Source organism: Temnothorax longispinosus, chromosome 3 (assembly GCF_030848805.1).
Source record: "Temnothorax longispinosus isolate EJ_2023e chromosome 3, Tlon_JGU_v1, whole genome shotgun sequence".
Taxonomy (NCBI): Eukaryota; Metazoa; Arthropoda; class Insecta; order Hymenoptera; family Formicidae; genus Temnothorax; species Temnothorax longispinosus.
In genome coordinates this window covers 3524945-3543635 of record NC_092360.1, presented here as the reverse complement: position 1 = coordinate 3543635, position 18691 = coordinate 3524945, and the positions used below count along the sequence as shown (strand labels likewise).

The following is an 18691-nucleotide window of genomic DNA, read 5'->3' as shown; positions in this document are numbered from 1 at the left end:
ACAATATGTTTCTCCCTTCGACAACTTTCGAAACGCGCAAGAATCGTGAAGACGATCCCAAGATTTGTTGACACTTTCTCTGACAAGAAAGTTAAATTAAGTTAAAATACTCTTTCTGTCGGCGACTTTCGAAACGCGAAGATAATCTTGCGATTTTTGTACAATTCGAAACTCATCGAAGAAGGAAAAGTTTTGTAACCTTTTCCTCAACGACGAAATGTACCTAACTACAATGTGTGAGCGAAGTGGTCGTTCCTTATGCTAATTACTTATGCCAGAGTTCGCGTCAATATTCGATCGTATTATCGAGCAGAGACGCGATCGATAATGGCTGGCAAGTTGTTTAACGTCGATACTCGCCGTCCGCCGACGCAATATCGCGAAATGTAATTTTTAACGGGGGACTCAATCATTTTTCGAAACGAATATCGGGTTACTGCCCTCCCTCCGCCTTCCACCCCTGGTGTTTTCCCGGCGATTGTTAGAATATTTCGTTTACAGGCAAAAAGTCGTGCTCTCTAGAGGCGAATGGGGTGTGTATCGTGAGTACTTCACTTTACGATACCACCACAACATTGAGAAAACTTTGTCTCTTCCTTTCTCTCTTTCTCTCTCCTCTCTCGAACTCGAAATATATAATTTAATTCTCACAATTTTTTTTACTTTTACATTACTTACATAATCTTACGTATAACATTACCTTTACCGATCTATTTTTCATATTTGCACTCTTCCATTTTTTTTTCTTTCGAAAAATGGCTTTCTCGGAGAACTGGCGTTACTCAACGTTCAATATTCCCTCTCTGCAACCTTCTATAAATTCTCTCCATAAATTATGTAACTTAAATTTTACTTATTCCTGCCACATTTTTCTCTGTACTTCTGTTTACATATCTCTCCCTTATAGGACTCTCTCTCTCACTCTCTCCGAAATTTTTCTTTCCCGATCGGCTTTTCTCAGGACTCGCGTTGGTCATGTAAAATACACATTCTTTGAGATATATATAATTTAGATTTATTTATTTGCGCATTATTATAATTTTGCATATCTTCATTGATCTACTTTTCAGTCGTATATTTTTACGCGTTTCTCGTTTTTTTAAGGGGACCAACCCTCGCGGCTTGTCCCGACCGGCGGCGTGGCATCGGTCGCAAATGTCAATTCCGAGACTAAGGATACGCGCGCATGCTGCGCGAGAGCGCTATCGCGCGCGGAAAGTAATTTCGGCAATACATCTCCGCGGAAGTTTCTCCGGTTTTTGTTGCTCTCTGAAAAATGGCCCCGACTGATAACGCGGATACGGCGCACGCATACACATGCCCGCACCATACACACACAGGGATGAAGATATTATTTCATTATATTCCGCGTCACGCTCCTTCTGAAATTACGCCCGGGGCTACGCGCCATTCGTCTGTTTCTCTTTCCCTTTACTCTCTTTCTCGCTCTCGCGCGCGTTCCGCATCATTTGTACACGGCAAACGCGGAACAAATACGCCGCATTAGGTATACATGAGCAAGGCGTTTGAGAGTTTCGGAGTCGAATCGGACGTAAAACATTATAACGTTCTCGGTATTTTCGACCGTTTCGTTTTTCCGCGGTTCCTGTGACAGATTTTTTCCGATCCGATCCGATTTTTCTCAGTGAGGAAAATTATCGGCATAGAGCCGAAGTTCGTATTTATTGCGATTTCTTAATTCTCGACATTAGATATCTTGGCGCAGCTTTAAGTTAATTTTATTGCATTAAAGTTAACCGAGAAATAATTTTTCGGCAGCTATTTAAATTCTTGCGGATTAATTCGAGGTGAAATCTTGCAATATTCTCGAAAGAAGATCTATTAATTTTGAATAATTCTTCGATAAGATTATACAATTCGCGATATAAGATATACGCTTGATACATATATGTATGTATGTACATACAACACTTGAATTTTGCGCGGATAGGATTATTTGAATCTACAGTACGTATACGGTGAAAGAGAGCCGCGCGTAGAAGGCAAAAATGATTAAAACGCGGTAGGCGCTATTTATCGACGAACACGCAGTAACAATGTTCGATGTCGCCGATAATGCGTTGTTACGGGGTTACGAGGTTTACGCCAAAATACGATAACAATAAAATCACCCGTGGTTACCGTATCGAACTCGATTACACTCTACATCGGACATTGTGCTACCGCCCAATAGAGCCCCGGCACAAATACTGATTTCGTGGTGCATGTTAATTGATCTTCTTGTATGGAGTAAAAAAAAAGAACACACAAACCAAAAAATATGTTTTTAATTGGAAACGTGGTAGAGCTTAAACGATCAGAGTTCTGTTAAAATATTTCATATACTTACACGCCAACATTATCGTCGAAGAGAGATTCGCATTAATGTCTGAGAAAAAGAAAGCCCAAAAATCACGTTTTTTTTCAGAAGCAACCAGTAAAGGTGTAGAATCATGAATATATGCATTTTCAAATTAAATAAACGATACGAGTGATAAATTCGATCAAGTTTTGAAGCTCGTATACGTATAAGCAATTTCAAAATAAGCTTTTTAACGCAATTTTATGCGAAACTATAAGTGTCTTATTCAGTTATCGCGTTCTTTGACTGATTGAATCTGCCTTCCTCATTACAACAGCGTAGATGCGTGAAAACTGATAATGAACCTATTTCCGTCCGCTTCTCAGACACTCAGGTGTAAGAAGCAATAAGAAGCGTTCCCGAGGGAGCTCAGTGGAAGCTCTTCCGCGCGGGCGAGCTATCGCGAGTTTTCGCGCGAGCCGCGCGCGGCACGCGCCGCCGTATTTCGCGCGACGATTTTAATTTCGGCGAATTTCAAAGGCATTTTTGCGAAGGATGGGAAGCATCAGTTAAAGAGCGGCAGGGGGTAGGGGGGTACCGCGAGGGGGGAAGAGGAGGAGGAGGAGGAGGAGGAGGAGGGTGGTGGGATGAGGCGGGAGGAGGAGAAAGAGGAGGGAATCGTCGATTGGCTTACATGCCACCTGTAGCACCGCGGGAATGCGGTCGACTCGCGCTCGTTGTGATATCGCTTAGAGGTCGGGAAGGGATTCATCAATAAAGTTTACTATTTTTCCGATATCGTTTTTCCAATTCTATAAATCGTCGTGTGCTCGGCCCCACGGCTCGTACACGGCAACCGTGCGCGCGCGCGCGCTCACATATAGATATACACACGTGCGTGCGTACGTGCAACGTATCCGCGTACCTACTCGCGCGCCTCGTTCGCGCGCTGCCATACACACGGCCGCGGCCGTGGAGCCCAGTTATGAATGGCCTACGTCGGTTGACGTTAATCTGCCACTTCATCTCTCTCATCCAACCTCCGCGCGCGCTCTCTGTACCGCGCCAATCTCACTCCATCCCACCATACCCCCGGTCCTCCTCCTCCTCCTCCTCCTCTACCTCCTCGTTCTCCTCATCCGCCACCCTCACACGCGCCCGCCTCGAGCACCCCACACCGGCGCGCCCTTCCGCGTGCACTCCATCCCCCAACCAATTGTTTCGTCGGGGGAGCAAAAAAAAAGAAGCACGAGAGAGAGAGAGGGAGAAGGGAAACGACGGGACGGAATGAAAAAAAGGAGAGAGAGAGAGAGGAACTCTGTCCCGACGAAAAAATGCTTCGGCCCGTCCGTCCGTCCGTCGCGTTACATACGCGTGGTCACCAAATTAAATCGCTCGTTGTTTCGGTCGCACATCCGTCCGTTCATCCGTCGGCGTGCGAGAAAAAAAAAGGTGCGGGCGGGCGAGCGGGGAGGGGATGGCATTCATGGGGTATCTTGAAACGCGTGCGGACCGTTTTGCAGAAAACGCCACAGGTTTTCCGCGATCTACTCGTTGCCGACGAGTTTCGCGGTCGCGTTTCAGTTGCGGATTTAAACTTACCTTAGATGAGTGTAATACGGATTAGTCGCTCTTTCTCTCCTCTATCTGCGAAATAAACAAATGATGAAAAGATATTTTTCTACTATGTCAGGTCTATTTTACGGTTACATTCAGTTCGTGTGCGAAATCAGTCTTGGATTTTGCGTGAGAAGCGTCAGATCCGAAGTAAAACACTATGAAGATTCTCCAGACAGCTCATTATAATAAAAAAGAGACGTTCATGATTTAAAGATAAAATTGTTTAAAATGACAAATTTATTTGCAAATCATATGTGATAATGTCGATTTCGTTTACAGAATCTACCTTGCCTAGAGCACAATATTACTTTCCTAGAGAGCATGGCTATATAGAGAGCCATGCTCTCTAGGAAAGGTAATATTTGCCATGCAGAATATTATAGCGTATCTATCATATTACTTATAATTTTAATTTTCCACCATTGCAATTCTCTCTATATATAACTGTAAAATTATTTAACATTTAAAGTTCCAAAGTTCTGACGAATTAAGATTTCTGTAACACAATACCGATAATGAAATCTTATCCTTTTCGTACCGTACATTTCCAGCCGGCTCTAATAATTCTTCGCGAAACTTATATTTGTGGCTCGCTTACTAAAATTAATGTCGAACATCCTAAAGTCATCCGCGCGACAAACTCTCGTCTGAGGGAAAATCACTGGGGCCCGTCGTTAAAATTAAGATCGAAGCTTTCGTGATATTCTGTTTGGTGCATTCGTTGGGCGATTAAAAATTTAAGGGCGATGTCGCTGCAAGCTGCCGAATAAGAGCGCTTTCGCACGGCCCGGTTTTAGCATCGGGCTGCGGTGGTGGTCCAGTAGTCGCTCTCCCGACGATGCCTAAGGATACCGATCGCTGTCCTGTAAGATTTATTTGACGACACGAGGGTGGAAAACGAGGGCGAGGGAGGAAACGTGGGAGATTTCAAAGGGAGCGCGATCATTCATTCGGTGTAAGGTTGAACAAGGGGAGAATTCGATCGAGAGGGAAAGAAACATTTTATTTCTAACTCTTGTATTTTATTCTCTTGTGACAGACGATAGTTATATTATACTATTTTGTACATATGGAAAGTATCAAGATAACAGAACGAATTCTCCGGATCATATACATTTCACGAGCCGCATAGCGCGATAAAAAAAGCGTTTTTTTTCATTCCATATACAATTTATATATTATCTATTTAACACTGCGCGGACACCGTGCTTTCGGAGCACTCACCCGGACACCCTGGGACTTTTAAGTCCAAAGGGTTTTTGAAAGCGTAATCTTACGAGCATTCTCGGATTTAGTTACGGAGAAATATATATATATAAATTCCGATGTTTCATGATCGCGGAGGCCATAAAAAAGGGCGCTGCCTTCGGACTGACAGCTTTAAAAAATAATCTTGAGTAAAAAGTAAGTATAGAGCATACATATACAGCGACACGCGCACGTGCGTACACGATCGCGAGACGTATCACAATCGCGCGGAAGGTCGGCGCATATAGGCTAATTAAATTACACATAGTAATTACAATCCCGGAGTCTCTTACGACTGGCGCCGCGTTCGCTCTCTTTAAAAATACGATATTCTCTACGATATATGTACAGCACCCGCGATTACAGACAGTGGCGGAAATCAGCAGGTGCATTAAATAACACGCTTCTTACGGCGGTATAAGACGTACGTTGTAAGAATAACAATCGGCAGCGTTAAAGCGCACTCGCGCGCACGACGTAATCACTTCAATTTCGCGTAACTTACCATCATCCGTCCGCGTGGCTGCATCGTGGTATATAAACACTACTTGTATTTATGGTCCATAACTTCGACAGACGAACACTTCGTGTTCCCTGCGTGCACATACGTTTGTTCAATACCATTGCGGAAGGTATTGGAGCACGAGGCTCGTCGAAAAGGATGCGTTCTTATCTAATAACTTTTCACCGATTAAAAAGGCCGATGTGAAAATTTATTCCGTACGCGATAAAAAAAAAGAACGTTCCATTAGCGACGTATTAACGTCCACCTCTAAGGTCTGAAGGTGATAAAACGAGACAATAAAATTATACTACGTAACTGTAAATAATACTACTGTTTATAAAACATGCTCCTTTCCGAGCATCCGTATAAAGGCACTTCTTTTGTAATAATGTATAAATCTCACTGTTACTCCTCCATCCCTCGCTCGCGCGTAAATAAATTAAAAAAAAAAAGAAGAATATTTTCGCAAACACACATTAAAAGTATGTACACTTGAAAGCTGCGCATGGAATGTGAATACAAAAATTCTTATCCTACGAAAATATTAAATATTACGCGAATACCTAAATTATAATTTCCGCCCAACGAGACTTATTTTCCAATTATTCTCTCGGCTCCAATTATTCTCTGACTCAATCTTCCTGACTTTATTCAATTCGGAGATTTTTCATTTCGCTTAAAAATCGTGCGTTACGTGACATAAAAATTAAAACAACTGAATTTTCACCACGTTACAAAATTGTACATATACGTTTGATACAAAATTACGCGCGACTTTGCCCTCGTTTTGGGCTCCGTTCGCGTTTAAAGTGCATCAGAAGGTTAAAGCTACAGTGTTCTTAAATAATGTAATCAACCGCGGGAGCGGAAGTGTAAATTACTGATAAGAACGAGCGGAGCATTTGAGACGCCGAGAGAGAGAGAGAGAAGTCGGCATGAGAAGGGGGCGAGATTAAATATCTCGGGTGGACGATTACTAAGTTATCTCCCCCATTGGATTATCATCCCGTGCGATTAATTGGCTCGATACTTGTAAGCCCCGCGAGTTTCTTACATTATATATCGGATCGGTGCAAGTCGGTGATAGGCAGTTCCGCGCGGATCGCCTGGCGAGCGTTCTTCCGACCCTATAGCTCGTCACACTTCGCACCTGCATCGATGTGCGAAGAACCTCTCGCGATCGATGCATCCGTGACTCTGATATGTGCATTTCTTGTTTTTTCCCCTCTTTTTTCCAGTGGAATGTAAAACGCTCGTACTCACTATTTCGTACTGAGCAATTTGTACGTTAATACGAAAATAAATCTCGTGCGTTCCGGCATTCGATCGCGGCTTCGAGGAAAACCACCACTAAGAGCTCGCATGTTACACATTCCTCCCTCCCCTCCTGATCGAATCAATCGCCTCGGAAAGGACGTTACTCCGAAATCCTTATTTCTTGGGAAACGCGAGGGCCATTTGCCAGCATCGATACAATCGTACGGAGCTATTCTGTCGCTGTCTCATTCCGTTATCGCTCATTTATCAATGGCCGCGATGCAGCCGGGTTTGTTGCATAAATGCGCGCCTATACTTATACCGCGGTGAAATATTGTAATTCGTTACTTCCTGATACTCGTTTGTCCTCATCTCTCTCCCATTCTTTAAATCAGCTGTTTCTCTATATACCTAATACCTATCATTTTTCATTTACAGTTCTGATGTATTTACTTTATTTATTATCATTTCGTGTTATTTCTTACTTTATATCTACATTTATCTTTATTATATTCTATTATTATTTGTTTTCGTTACCCCTCTCTCTATCTATGTATAATTCTTCTGTACAGAATGTATTTAGAAATACGTGTGCGTATCTACGCCCGTATATATGTGTTTGCATACTTTGTATATATGTACATCATTTAAGCTAAGAGAGTGTTAAAGGTTAAAAAGCATTAAGCCAAAACAAGTTAATACTTATTTTTATATTGACGTCACTGGTTTAAACATTTTTTTATTATTATACTATTATTAGAGTATCTTTTTTTTAGTATTTCTGCTTTGTCTTTTAAGTCTTACCTTCATATGCACGAAGGTAAAACTTCAAGTTCAGATGTTCATATTTGGAACTTTAGTATCATAGAGGTGTAAAAGCGGTATCATTGCCCTCGCTCGTTAGTATGCAACTTTTTATTATACTTCTGCTCCTTTACGTACGACACGTTACGACTATATACTGTACTCGGTAAAATTGTTATTATTATTATTATTACTTAAAAAAAAATCAGGTACAGCGAAAATATACCTATATTTTTGGAACGGACGAGTGATTCGATCTTTTCCGAGACGAATGACGCGATTCCATATATGCCCCTTGAAATCGCTCTCTTATCGTCTAGGTGAATGTGTCGCGCTCATTCCCTCCAGGTCGTGATGTCCTTCATCTCCCGGCCCTCCGAGACGTCGACGACGGCGGGATTGAGCAGCTTCTTGGCGCTCTGCTTGCGCCGCACGTCGTAGCCGCCGATCTGGCCGTTCTCCAGGGGCTCGTTAAGGGCGTGCGTCGCCGCGACGGCGGCGGCGGTGCGCTCGAGGCAGAAGTGCCCGCACGGCACCGTCACGACGAACAGGCCGAACAGAAGCCCGAGGACGTCGCCGGCGAGAACGTCCCACCAGTGGTGCCGGTTGTCGCCCACTCGGGTCATCGAGCACGTAACGGCCCACATGCCCATCAGGCACTGCAGCCACGGCTTCAGAAACAACGTCCGGTTCGGCAGACGGTTCTGCAGGTACCACTGTACGCGGATGCGACAAAAAAGTGAAGACGTTTTTACAAGACGAAAAAAAAAACGGAACTCTCGTATTAATATTATTCATCTGCACGACTGGTTCTATTCTCGTATCATTATATAATTATATATTTTTATTCGGCGGTGAGAAAAGAAAAGCGAGAAGAAACCGATCCGTAATATATCTTCTATCCGAGCGCTTTGTTTTTTTGTTCTCTTCCTTCTTTCTTATTTAGAAGCGGAGTTACGTTCGTTTTCGAGAAATTTCGCGGCTCTCTCGCATTCGTCCATCCGTCGCGCGCATCCGTTCCATGAAAATCGATATGCCGCCGGTGGATTTTTTTGCGGATTCTTTTCCGTCGTTTAGATACTGACTATCGATACCGGACGGAAGTACTCGATGCCGACACCGCAGTTCTCTGTATTGCCAACCGGCAGCCGAGCTTTATACGGATAAATTAATTGGACGTTCTGCTTTCCCGATTTTTTTAACGGTATAAAAGAATGATTATCGTTAAGTTTTTACGTTGTAAAAGAAAATTTTCTCAAATTCTTACCACCAAGAAGATGCTCGTGTAGACGGAAAGAGCTGAGTGACCGGAGGGGAAGGATTTGCTGGAGTCATTGACGAACCAGTTGGAGAACTCGGTATTCGTGCACGTGTAAGAACTAACGTATCTACAAACAAAAATCGGAAACGTCATTGTTTTTGTTGTCTCGGATTAGGCACGGATTAGGATAATATTTAAAGTAAAACGTTTTTAGAAAATTCGGAGTGATATTTTTCGAACAAAATTCTGATACAGCTTCCATCTCAATTTTACTAATAATATATGGACAAATGGATACTTTATTTTACTGTGAGGATATTTTTGAATATTATATAAACAGATGGGATAATCCGGTAAGTACGTTGATTGAACGTGTTATAGAACTCTATGTAACCGACCGCATGTAGCAGCGAGTAAGTTTACCTTCCTCGCGATTGATAAATATATATTATCTTCTAGCTATGATTAACATATACAATGTACAATACATACACTCTATTGTTTTACATTTTTTAAAATCTTTCTGGTAAAAAAAGATAATAAGCTGTCGATTCATTTTGCGATAGAGCGTGAATAATAAGTCCGCTCCTCGTGTTATATTTCTCAGCAATCTCGGCATTGCTGAAGACTTACGCAATTATCGCGTCTTATACGTAGGTGCCTGGCATGCGTATTTTTCCGTATTTCTTTGCCGGAGCCCGTGTCGCGGGTACAATGCCCACGAACACCACCATTCGCGTCCACCAGGCTACCTACGCGCCGACGACATAAAGGACGACCCGATTCGGCCTAGATGGCAAGCCAGCCGGGACAAAGAAAGAAGCGGGTAGAAGAGGGTCGGTGTGCTTACTCATCGGTGCAGTTGTCCGCCTCGCGCGGTTTGCACGTGTCGAGAAAGTGCGGCCGCGGCTCGCCGATCAGGAGTTTCATGATCTCGCAGACGAGCGTGAGCGTCGTAATCCCCGCGCCATAGTGGCCGTACCAACGCCAGATCTGTCTACCCCGGGTGCCGTAACACGACGCGCTCTCGTAACTGTCGGCGGGATAACAGACGTATTCCACGATCCATATCTGAAATCGACCAAAAAGAATCCTAATATTACTCTCGAGCTGACTCGTTTTAACCGAGCTGAATCGAGAAAGAAAGATGCGGATCTCCTTTTCTCTGTCAGAGTAAATTGTTGTTTTTTTTTGCATACTGCCACTCGTTTCGGAGTGGAGATTATTGAAATATATAGGAGATACATCTATCTTCTTTTAGTTTTCTTATTAATAAATAATTCAATGGTCTTATACTGGATTCTTGCATGGAACTTTTCAGTTCCAAGACAAGAAATAAATTCAAAATTTATGAGCGTTTACAGAGCGCAACATTTTAGAAAAGAATAAGAATTATATTATACGACATACAGTCGTCGATTTTATCGAGACTAATTTACATTTCCAACATGACTTACATGACTTACATATGATAAAGAAAATGTAAATGTATCGTAATATCTGGTTGAAGTAGCATTGCATAAAACGTAGTCAGCTTCAAGTATAATAGATGACTTATACAGAGCTTCAATAATAGTTTTTTCAGTTTAGCATAGAGAGCAAAAATACGAGAAACAAGAATACTTACCACTACTAAAGGCAGGCCTATACTGAAGCCTATCAATAGGGCCATGGAGATTGTGTCGCCTGTGAATTTGAACGAGATCTTCGGGTCATTGCAGAAGAAGCCTATTTGCTGGTATGGTACCACGTTGAATTCCAGAATCGCCAGGAGTACGGTTACTAAAATGTAATAAACAATCACGAATCAGAACAGACAGGTAACAATTTATTCCGTTTAGGAGAGATTACAACTCTCTGAGATACAATATTTGGAAAATAACTTACAACCTAATCGCAAGTCAGAATATTGACCTTATACATGAAAGAATGGTTTTGCAAAAAGTATCTAAAAATGTAGCTAGATACAGATTTGAAAATAATTTTGTTGGACCATCAAAATAATTATGTAAGACGCTCGAGCGTTGATGATGATGCAGCAAAAAGTTTTGACAAACGTCCTACATAATTATATTTTGACAGTCCAAAAATATTATTTCAGGTCTGTATTATCCAGCTAAATTTTCAGATATTCAGCAAAATCGTTTTTCCGTTAGAGATGACGCTATTTGGCGCCTGCAATACTTAAATCAGCACTCTGTGCATGTGAAGAAAATGATTAATATATTCTGAATAATTTAATGGTGATATCTGCTTTTGTTATATTACATTGGGTACTTATTGTTATTCTATGAAAGATACCAATTCAAATCGTTTGATTGAAAGAGTATTTAAATTGGCAGAATCTTTCAGTCATTTTTTAAAAGTTTACGAAATTTCCTCAGCCCATCTTATTATTAATTACAAAAAATAGTGATCTAGTGAAAGTGACTTAATTAGGGGAAGGGTGGAGATTTTAATGTTCCAACAATAACTGTGTTATAAGTCCGACAAAGAATTGACGCGCAGTTTAATAAGTTATAAAATATGTGTACATACCTATATATGTTAGGCTCGAAACATGAGCACTCCTAGGATTGATTAATCAATTCTGCTGAACGACCAAGCGTCTTGTTCAAAGTCTTCATAGTCATTTGCTGATATGTGTGTATAGACAGTACAATACCGCGCCGGAGTCCATCCTCTGTATAAAAAAAAAAAAACTAATCCAACTCCAAGCCTATTCCTAAAAATTGCTTTAACCAAGACGCTTGGTCGTTCCGCAAGATTGACTAGTCAATCCTAAGAATGCCGCGTTTCGGACTTGACTGTAACATACAGATACACACACGGGAAAAAAAATAAAGGTGCTTTAATTAAACGTCGACGTCACGGGCTGCTACAAACATATGTAGTTAATTCAATTGGATATTATTGGACCAAATATTTAATGTATTAAAACAATTATCTGATGTTTTTTGTTCATTAATATTGATGTTGCATCAATAAATTTTATCTCAATAACACTGATATTGTTGATACAAAAAATGATGCTGTTGATACATCTTTTTTTTCCGTGCATAGAAATAATATTAGGTTACTAAGATCCAAGCTGGGATCGTATAAATGGCATTTTATTCTAATTTGATTGTATATCGTAACTGTCTTATGTCTACATTTAATTCTTTCATTGTTATGCTTGTTAAAATAATAGATATTTCGCCCAAAAAACTTGGCGTTGCTAAATAAATATGCAAGCAAATGTTTCATGCGCATGTGTGAAGTTTAAATGAAGAACGAATTTGATTTAAAATGTGAATACATATATGTGCAAAGTAGATTTAAGATAATCTACCAGTATATATATGTATATATAGAGAGAGACGGCTTCTCCTTTCTCCACATGAAACATTCGCATGGATATTTTGTTGGCAAATTTTTTGGACAAAATATTCTGTTATTTTGATAAGCATAATAATGAAAGAATTAAATGTCCTGATAAACACAATTTTTTATGCTCAATGCCAATTCTTTTGCATTAAATATTTTATTATTCTTTCTTAAACTTGGTGCCAATCATACTTTTTGTAGATAGAATATACAACAGCTTCTTTCCAAAAATTTAAAATGAATAAAATATAGGTACAATAGCTTTTTCCTTAAGATTTGAAATATACAATAGTTTTTTTCTAAAGATTTTTATGCATGATAGAATATAGCAGAGATTAAAACAACACGGTTTCACACACATAATGATATTTCGGCGCGGACACTTGTGACACTCCTATTTATCATTTTTAAAAAAGTATGCGTGTTATGCCACCCCTGCTTTCCTTGTACATGTCATATGACTAATACAAAGTCTAATATGTGAATCAAAAGCTCACGTATTTACAGGAATCATCATCGCATACGTGACCGAATATGTCGCGTAATCGAGAGATTGCGACTTCCTTATTAATTTTTAGCGCCAATCGAGAAAAATAATAACGGAGGAAATATTTGCCAAGCTTTTTCTACTATATTTGTCGCATTTTAATACCCTTCAAGTTTAATGCTTCCGACAGATGAAACGTTTCAGCGTATGTTGGTAAAGCGTTGTTTGACGACCTCTCTGATAAGAATCATCGGTCCTTCTGATAAATCAATCTGTGTCTAGAGATGAGTAATCACTATATAAATGAGTCGTCTAAATTCCGACGAGTTGCATAAGGATAAATAAGATTTCCGGAGCCGCAGGTTGGAGCTCGCGCAAATGAGCCGGAACGCCTCGCGGAACGCGAAGCCGATATGCCGCCGATGCTTTCCGCAGACCGGCGAAAACATTGGCCCGTATTCTCAGTTAACTTTTATCGATAAAAACGCGCTTTTATTTCTGGAGATGCTATAGTTACGTATACGTTCACATACCTCATACGTTCATATACTTCATACATTACATATACTATAGCATTTCATAGATAAAAGCGCGCTTTTATCGATAAAAGTGAACTGAGAAGACGGACCATTCTCTGCGTTTCGTCCACGTCAGTCGCGAACATGAAGCTCATCTTCCGGAATTAGCGCGCAAGATTGAATGACGCGTTCCGAAGCGTACAGCGATATGCGCTGAAAATCTAACATATAGCTCACGTTATGTGTACTGTCGAATACATTTTGGAACGCGTCCCAAGCCAAGTCGCGATTGCAGCACGATCGAATAAATTTGTAATCAGATAACGCGCGCGCGGTATGACGAGCGTTTTATCTCTCACGTACGTATATTGAAAATTCTACGTTTTTTTCCCCGCCTCGTACGCACCAACGGCAAAGTGATTGCGACGAGACCACTTGATCAGCAGACGCGGCGTCATCCTTCGTCTCTCGACGGCTCTCTCTCTTATCTGTCCTTTTTCTTCCTTCGCGACAGAAGGATTTTCCTCGTGACGGTGCATCGTTCTCCGACGAGCGGACGATCGCGCATCCCGCGGCAGGAAGGAAACGTCCTTTCGACGACACCGCGACGTTACTTACTGCTCGTTCGCTCGTCCGTCACGCGAACGGTTCTGACCACCGAGGCGCTCGCATCCTCGCATGTCGTGATGTCGCACGTCACGTTGTCGTCAATGTGATTTAGCGCGCGTGCGCAATCGAGATACGCGCGAGATCACATTCCAATCGCTGCACACGAGAAAACAATTTCCTCCTTTCGGAGCAGTGGGGAAAAGTAGCGGGAAGAGACAAAAGATTGATTCGGATCTATAATTCGTATTATGTATGTAGACTCGTCCGTTGTGCATCATATATATACATATATATATACTGTTAAATGTTAAAAAATGAAATTTAAACCAATAACCTTAATTTAAGTAACATTTTGTTATTAAACCTTAAATTAATAACAAAATATTATTTAATTTAAACCTTTTATTGATCTTGAACCTTAAGTTAAATAACATTTTGTTATTTTTAACCATCATGTGTGTCGAAATCAATTATTTTGACACAAAACAGTAAGATACTATTTTAAATTTTAACTCTACTGCAGTTTACTTAAATTAACGAAATATTTTGAACAGGAATGGCGACTTATAAGAATGGTTAAAAATGACACAAATGGAACATAATTTAACACTACGAATTTAACAGTGTATATCACTTATCGATATGTATGCGAATTCGATTTACGAACAAAACAGAGCAGAGAACTCGCAACCTTAATTTTAGCGAGAAATTTTCTGAAGAATACATTTCAAATCGAATTCTTTCTCGGGTAAGATATTTTCTCGGGTAGTATATTTTATTACAAAATATAAATAAATATAAACCATTTAGTGTAAAATACGGTAAAATGTTTAAAAATTTTATAATGTGATTCTCCTCGAGGAAATTCAATTTCTATATTAGGACTTGTACATATACGCAATGTATTTTTATTTAGGATACTATAGGTCTAATCTCGCGTATAATATACATCCTAGTATAAGAAATATATCTCATATTTGCATATTTCCGGGAAAAAATTTTTTATATATAATTATATATATATAAAATATGTTCGCATATGTTTTCTCTCTCTTGTATAATCTCTGTTCGCTCGTCATATATATTATAAGAAAAATAATCTTTTGCATTGTTTTTTACAACAAATAAAATTGCGATTAAATTATATATTCTTATATTTTATATATATAATTATTACATATATATGTATATGATTATATATAGGCAATTTTTTTATTTCTTTAAACTTTGTTTTTTTGTAAAGAAACAACGCAAAAATTATTCTTTTAATTGTTTTCTATAATTTTTCTTCTTATTACTTTTCTTATCTGTACAAACGAGGAGATTATACGAGAGAAAGAAAACATATACGGACATATTTTATATATAATTATATGTTTATATATAGGCAATTTTTTTATTTCCTTAAACTTTGTTTTTTTGTAAAGAAACAACGCAAAAATTATTCTTTTAATTGTTTTCTATAATTTTTCTTCTTATTACTTTTTTTATCTGTACGAACGAGGAGATTATACGAGAGAAAGAAAACATATACGGACATATTTTATATATAATTATATGTAAAAAAATTTTTCCCGAATTAGGATATGTACAGCCAAAATTATTAAGCACTTTATTAAAACAAAGTTTTTTCAAAATAGCATTTATCTATTTTTAAAAGAAATAAAAAAATTAACACATTTATAATAATAATTAATAAACGCTCCAGTAAACAACTTTTAAACAACAGAAATCTTCCCTGATATTAAATTCAGTACAGCATATATTGATTATAAGGGTGCCTAATAATTTAACCAAGGTTGTATATTATGCATCTCGTATTTCTATATTAGGCTGTGTATATTACACGCTAGAGAAACCAAATTTAGTCAAATTTCAATGTAACCGGTCATAAATATTAGATACTCAGGAATATTGGCTCGGTGGGTAGGGTTACGCGAATAATATTAATAACGTAGTCGTTCGGTGAAGCGAACAACATGGTTTAGTCAATTATCTGAATGATAATTCTATATTAGGTAAATTATGCAATATACGCGTCAACGCATATACGCATCTGTAATTTTATTAAAACGTTGACGGTGTATAATGCGTCTATCGATTCGCTGCTCGCATTTGTTGCAATTGTAAAATTTATAAATTCGAAAAAGACAGTACCTGATATAAAGTGTATGGAATGCTCTATGCAGACATCGTAAAAATACAAAAGGTAGATTTTCCATTAAAATTAGTACGAACGACATACGGAAGCCTCGTATCACAACTATGATGCATTCGAATAGGAAATGTCAATAAAAAAAAAACACAAGGAAGTATATGTCAGATTATTCATTCTAATGCTGTTGTTTCCGTACCGCATGTCCTACCGCAAAGGGATTTCCATTGTGGTTACTTTAGATTGCGTACAGGATTTTCTAATGATATATGATTAGCAAAGTGACAACTCAATGACATTGTGCAATAGATAAGTTATCGTAGGTAAAATACATAAACTTTCGCTTTCTCTTTTTCGTACAAAAATTTATATACATAATACATAGCATATAAGAGAACAAAGATCACAGTAAGGACTTGAGTGAACTGAAATAAAGAATGCAAAGCAGATGTAAAATTCGCTTTTTTTGCGAAGATACCACTAAACAGAGATAATATTGGAACACACAAAATGTTTTTAGCCAATGTTATATGTGTGTGTATTTTTGTATATAAATCGAATAAATTTAAATAATTTAATTATTAATCTGAAGTCTTCAGAATTCCACTAGAACTTTGAAAGGTCTTAAGATTACTGATCAAATTATTTAGATTTCTTAGGCAGTCTCATACAACACATATGTATTTACACATGCAATGTAATTTGATAAGTCACATCGATACAACGAGTAGATACGCTGTTCACTATTATAGTAATTTAAGTTTATTCAAACTTTGCTTTGAAAAATGATGTAATGATTATATGTTGTACAAATAAAAATTCTTAATAGTCTGTGGTTTTTTTTAAATATTTGTAAATTTAAACTTTAGTCGTAAACACGTAAAACAGATAAACGATGAGACCGATAATATAATCCTCCAAAAAATTTTAAAGTCTCTCTTTAACCAAATTACTCAGAAATCTTCATAATGCTTAAAAAAAAAACGACGATTTATCTGTAGGTTTGGAGTACGTTTTCCACGTGGAAAGCTTCATAAGTTTTGGCTCCGTCAAGCGTGAGTGCGCCCGCCACGTGTCGCTCGTAACCTTTTTTGTCGTTAGATAAAACGCGCACGTTCGGCGTATAATCCAATTAGTCGCGCAAGGCACAAAAAAAATAATGCGCTACCACACACGCTGAGTACCACGTGATAATTACGATTTTCGCTTACGTAAAAAAAAAGAAAAAAAAAACGAGTGACACGAACGATCGTGACGCTCCAAAGCGCGACTTATAAAAACATTTTACGGCTTGTATATTATCATTATAAATAATATAAAATATGCCGTTTCTACATAGTGTGACATTAAATACAACATGATATCGTTGCATCGTTTATTACCTTGAAAATGACTAATTTTTTTACGCATCTATAAAATCGGTTTATTTATCGGTTTCCATTTTTTTTAAGGCGATTATTAAGTTAATATTCTCATATTCCATTAAATTGTAAATTCTCATTATATATATAGAGATTATATATTTTGAATTTATATATTAAAAAAAAAATAGCAATTTTATTCGCTTTATGCAGAATTTCTTATCAATTTGCCGTCAAAGAATGAAAGAAATCGCAACATGCCGCGAATTTGTACCGATGTGTATTACTTCGTGTGGTAATCACATGTCAACACATGTATTTAATTACGTATAAATAATCGTGAGTGTTTCATACTTTGACAAGTGCTAACAAAGTGATTGATGATTACGTGAATAATTTCATTTAGGGTCGGTTGTTCCAACATATTGGTAAACTAACCAATAGAATCATATGTCTATCCTTGTTTAATTTAAAGGAAAAACAAAGACACATATGATTTAACTATTAGTTTGTTTACCAACAGGTTAGAACAACCGGCCCTTTTTCGTGTTTCGCAGAATCTTTCTCGGCGATTTTAATTACTTAAGGATGAATTTGATATATATCATTTTATTTATTTCTTGGATAAACATTTCCTTTTTACGCATTTTATCTTTGATTCTAGAATAATCAAGTACAACCTCACAAGTATAATCAGACTTCAAAGCCATAAATTTTTTATAAATAATTTTATAAATTAATTAAGATGTAATTAACCCTTACTCGCATGGAGTATAAAATACACTCCAGCCTTAGGAATCTACTAAATTCACGGAGTAAAACTTTTTTTTCGATTAAATGCACAAATTGTTTTTCAATTAAAGAATAATTTTTGAGCTTATCTTTATCTAGAAGATATATAGAACATTATCAACCTTTATAGATTGTAAATCATCAAAGAGAACAATGAAAATTGAGATATAATATTAGGATGTAATGCACCCCACGCGAGTAATTATGTTTAAAGAACTCGCGAGAATAATGTAGAGTTAAACGTCTGAATCTCATTTTAGTTTAGAATATTTTACAATTTACGCTGCATGTACATTATGAAATAAAGTTATGCATAAGATAAGTTGCGCAGTAAAAGTCAGTATCAGCTGAGCAACAAAAAATTAATAATAGAATACTAATTGGTATGCCTAAATCATCTGTA

General features: G+C 38.1%; 1 protein-coding gene across 3 annotated transcripts in view; it reads right to left on the bottom strand.

Moving 5' to 3' along the window:
• Positions 1–4904: 4904 nt before the first annotated feature.
• The window catches only part of LOC139810662 (phospholipid phosphatase 1), a 30424-nt gene continuing 16637 nt past the window's right edge, over positions 4905–18691 (bottom strand). For 2 of the 3 annotated variants that reach the window (XM_071774414.1, XM_071774416.1), the window contains exons 3-6: positions 10625–10779; positions 9848–10068; positions 9004–9124; positions 4905–8452 (exon numbers count right to left, since the gene is read on the bottom strand). In XM_071774414.1, the coding sequence (XP_071630515.1) occupies positions 8072–8452; positions 9004–9124; positions 9848–10068; positions 10625–10779 (878 nt within the window). In that variant the 3' untranslated portion in view covers positions 4905–8071. Of the gene's footprint in view, positions 8453–9003; positions 9125–9847; positions 10069–10624; positions 10780–13777; positions 14038–18691 lie in introns of those variants that run through there. The other variant, XM_071774415.1, reaches the window with a different exon arrangement.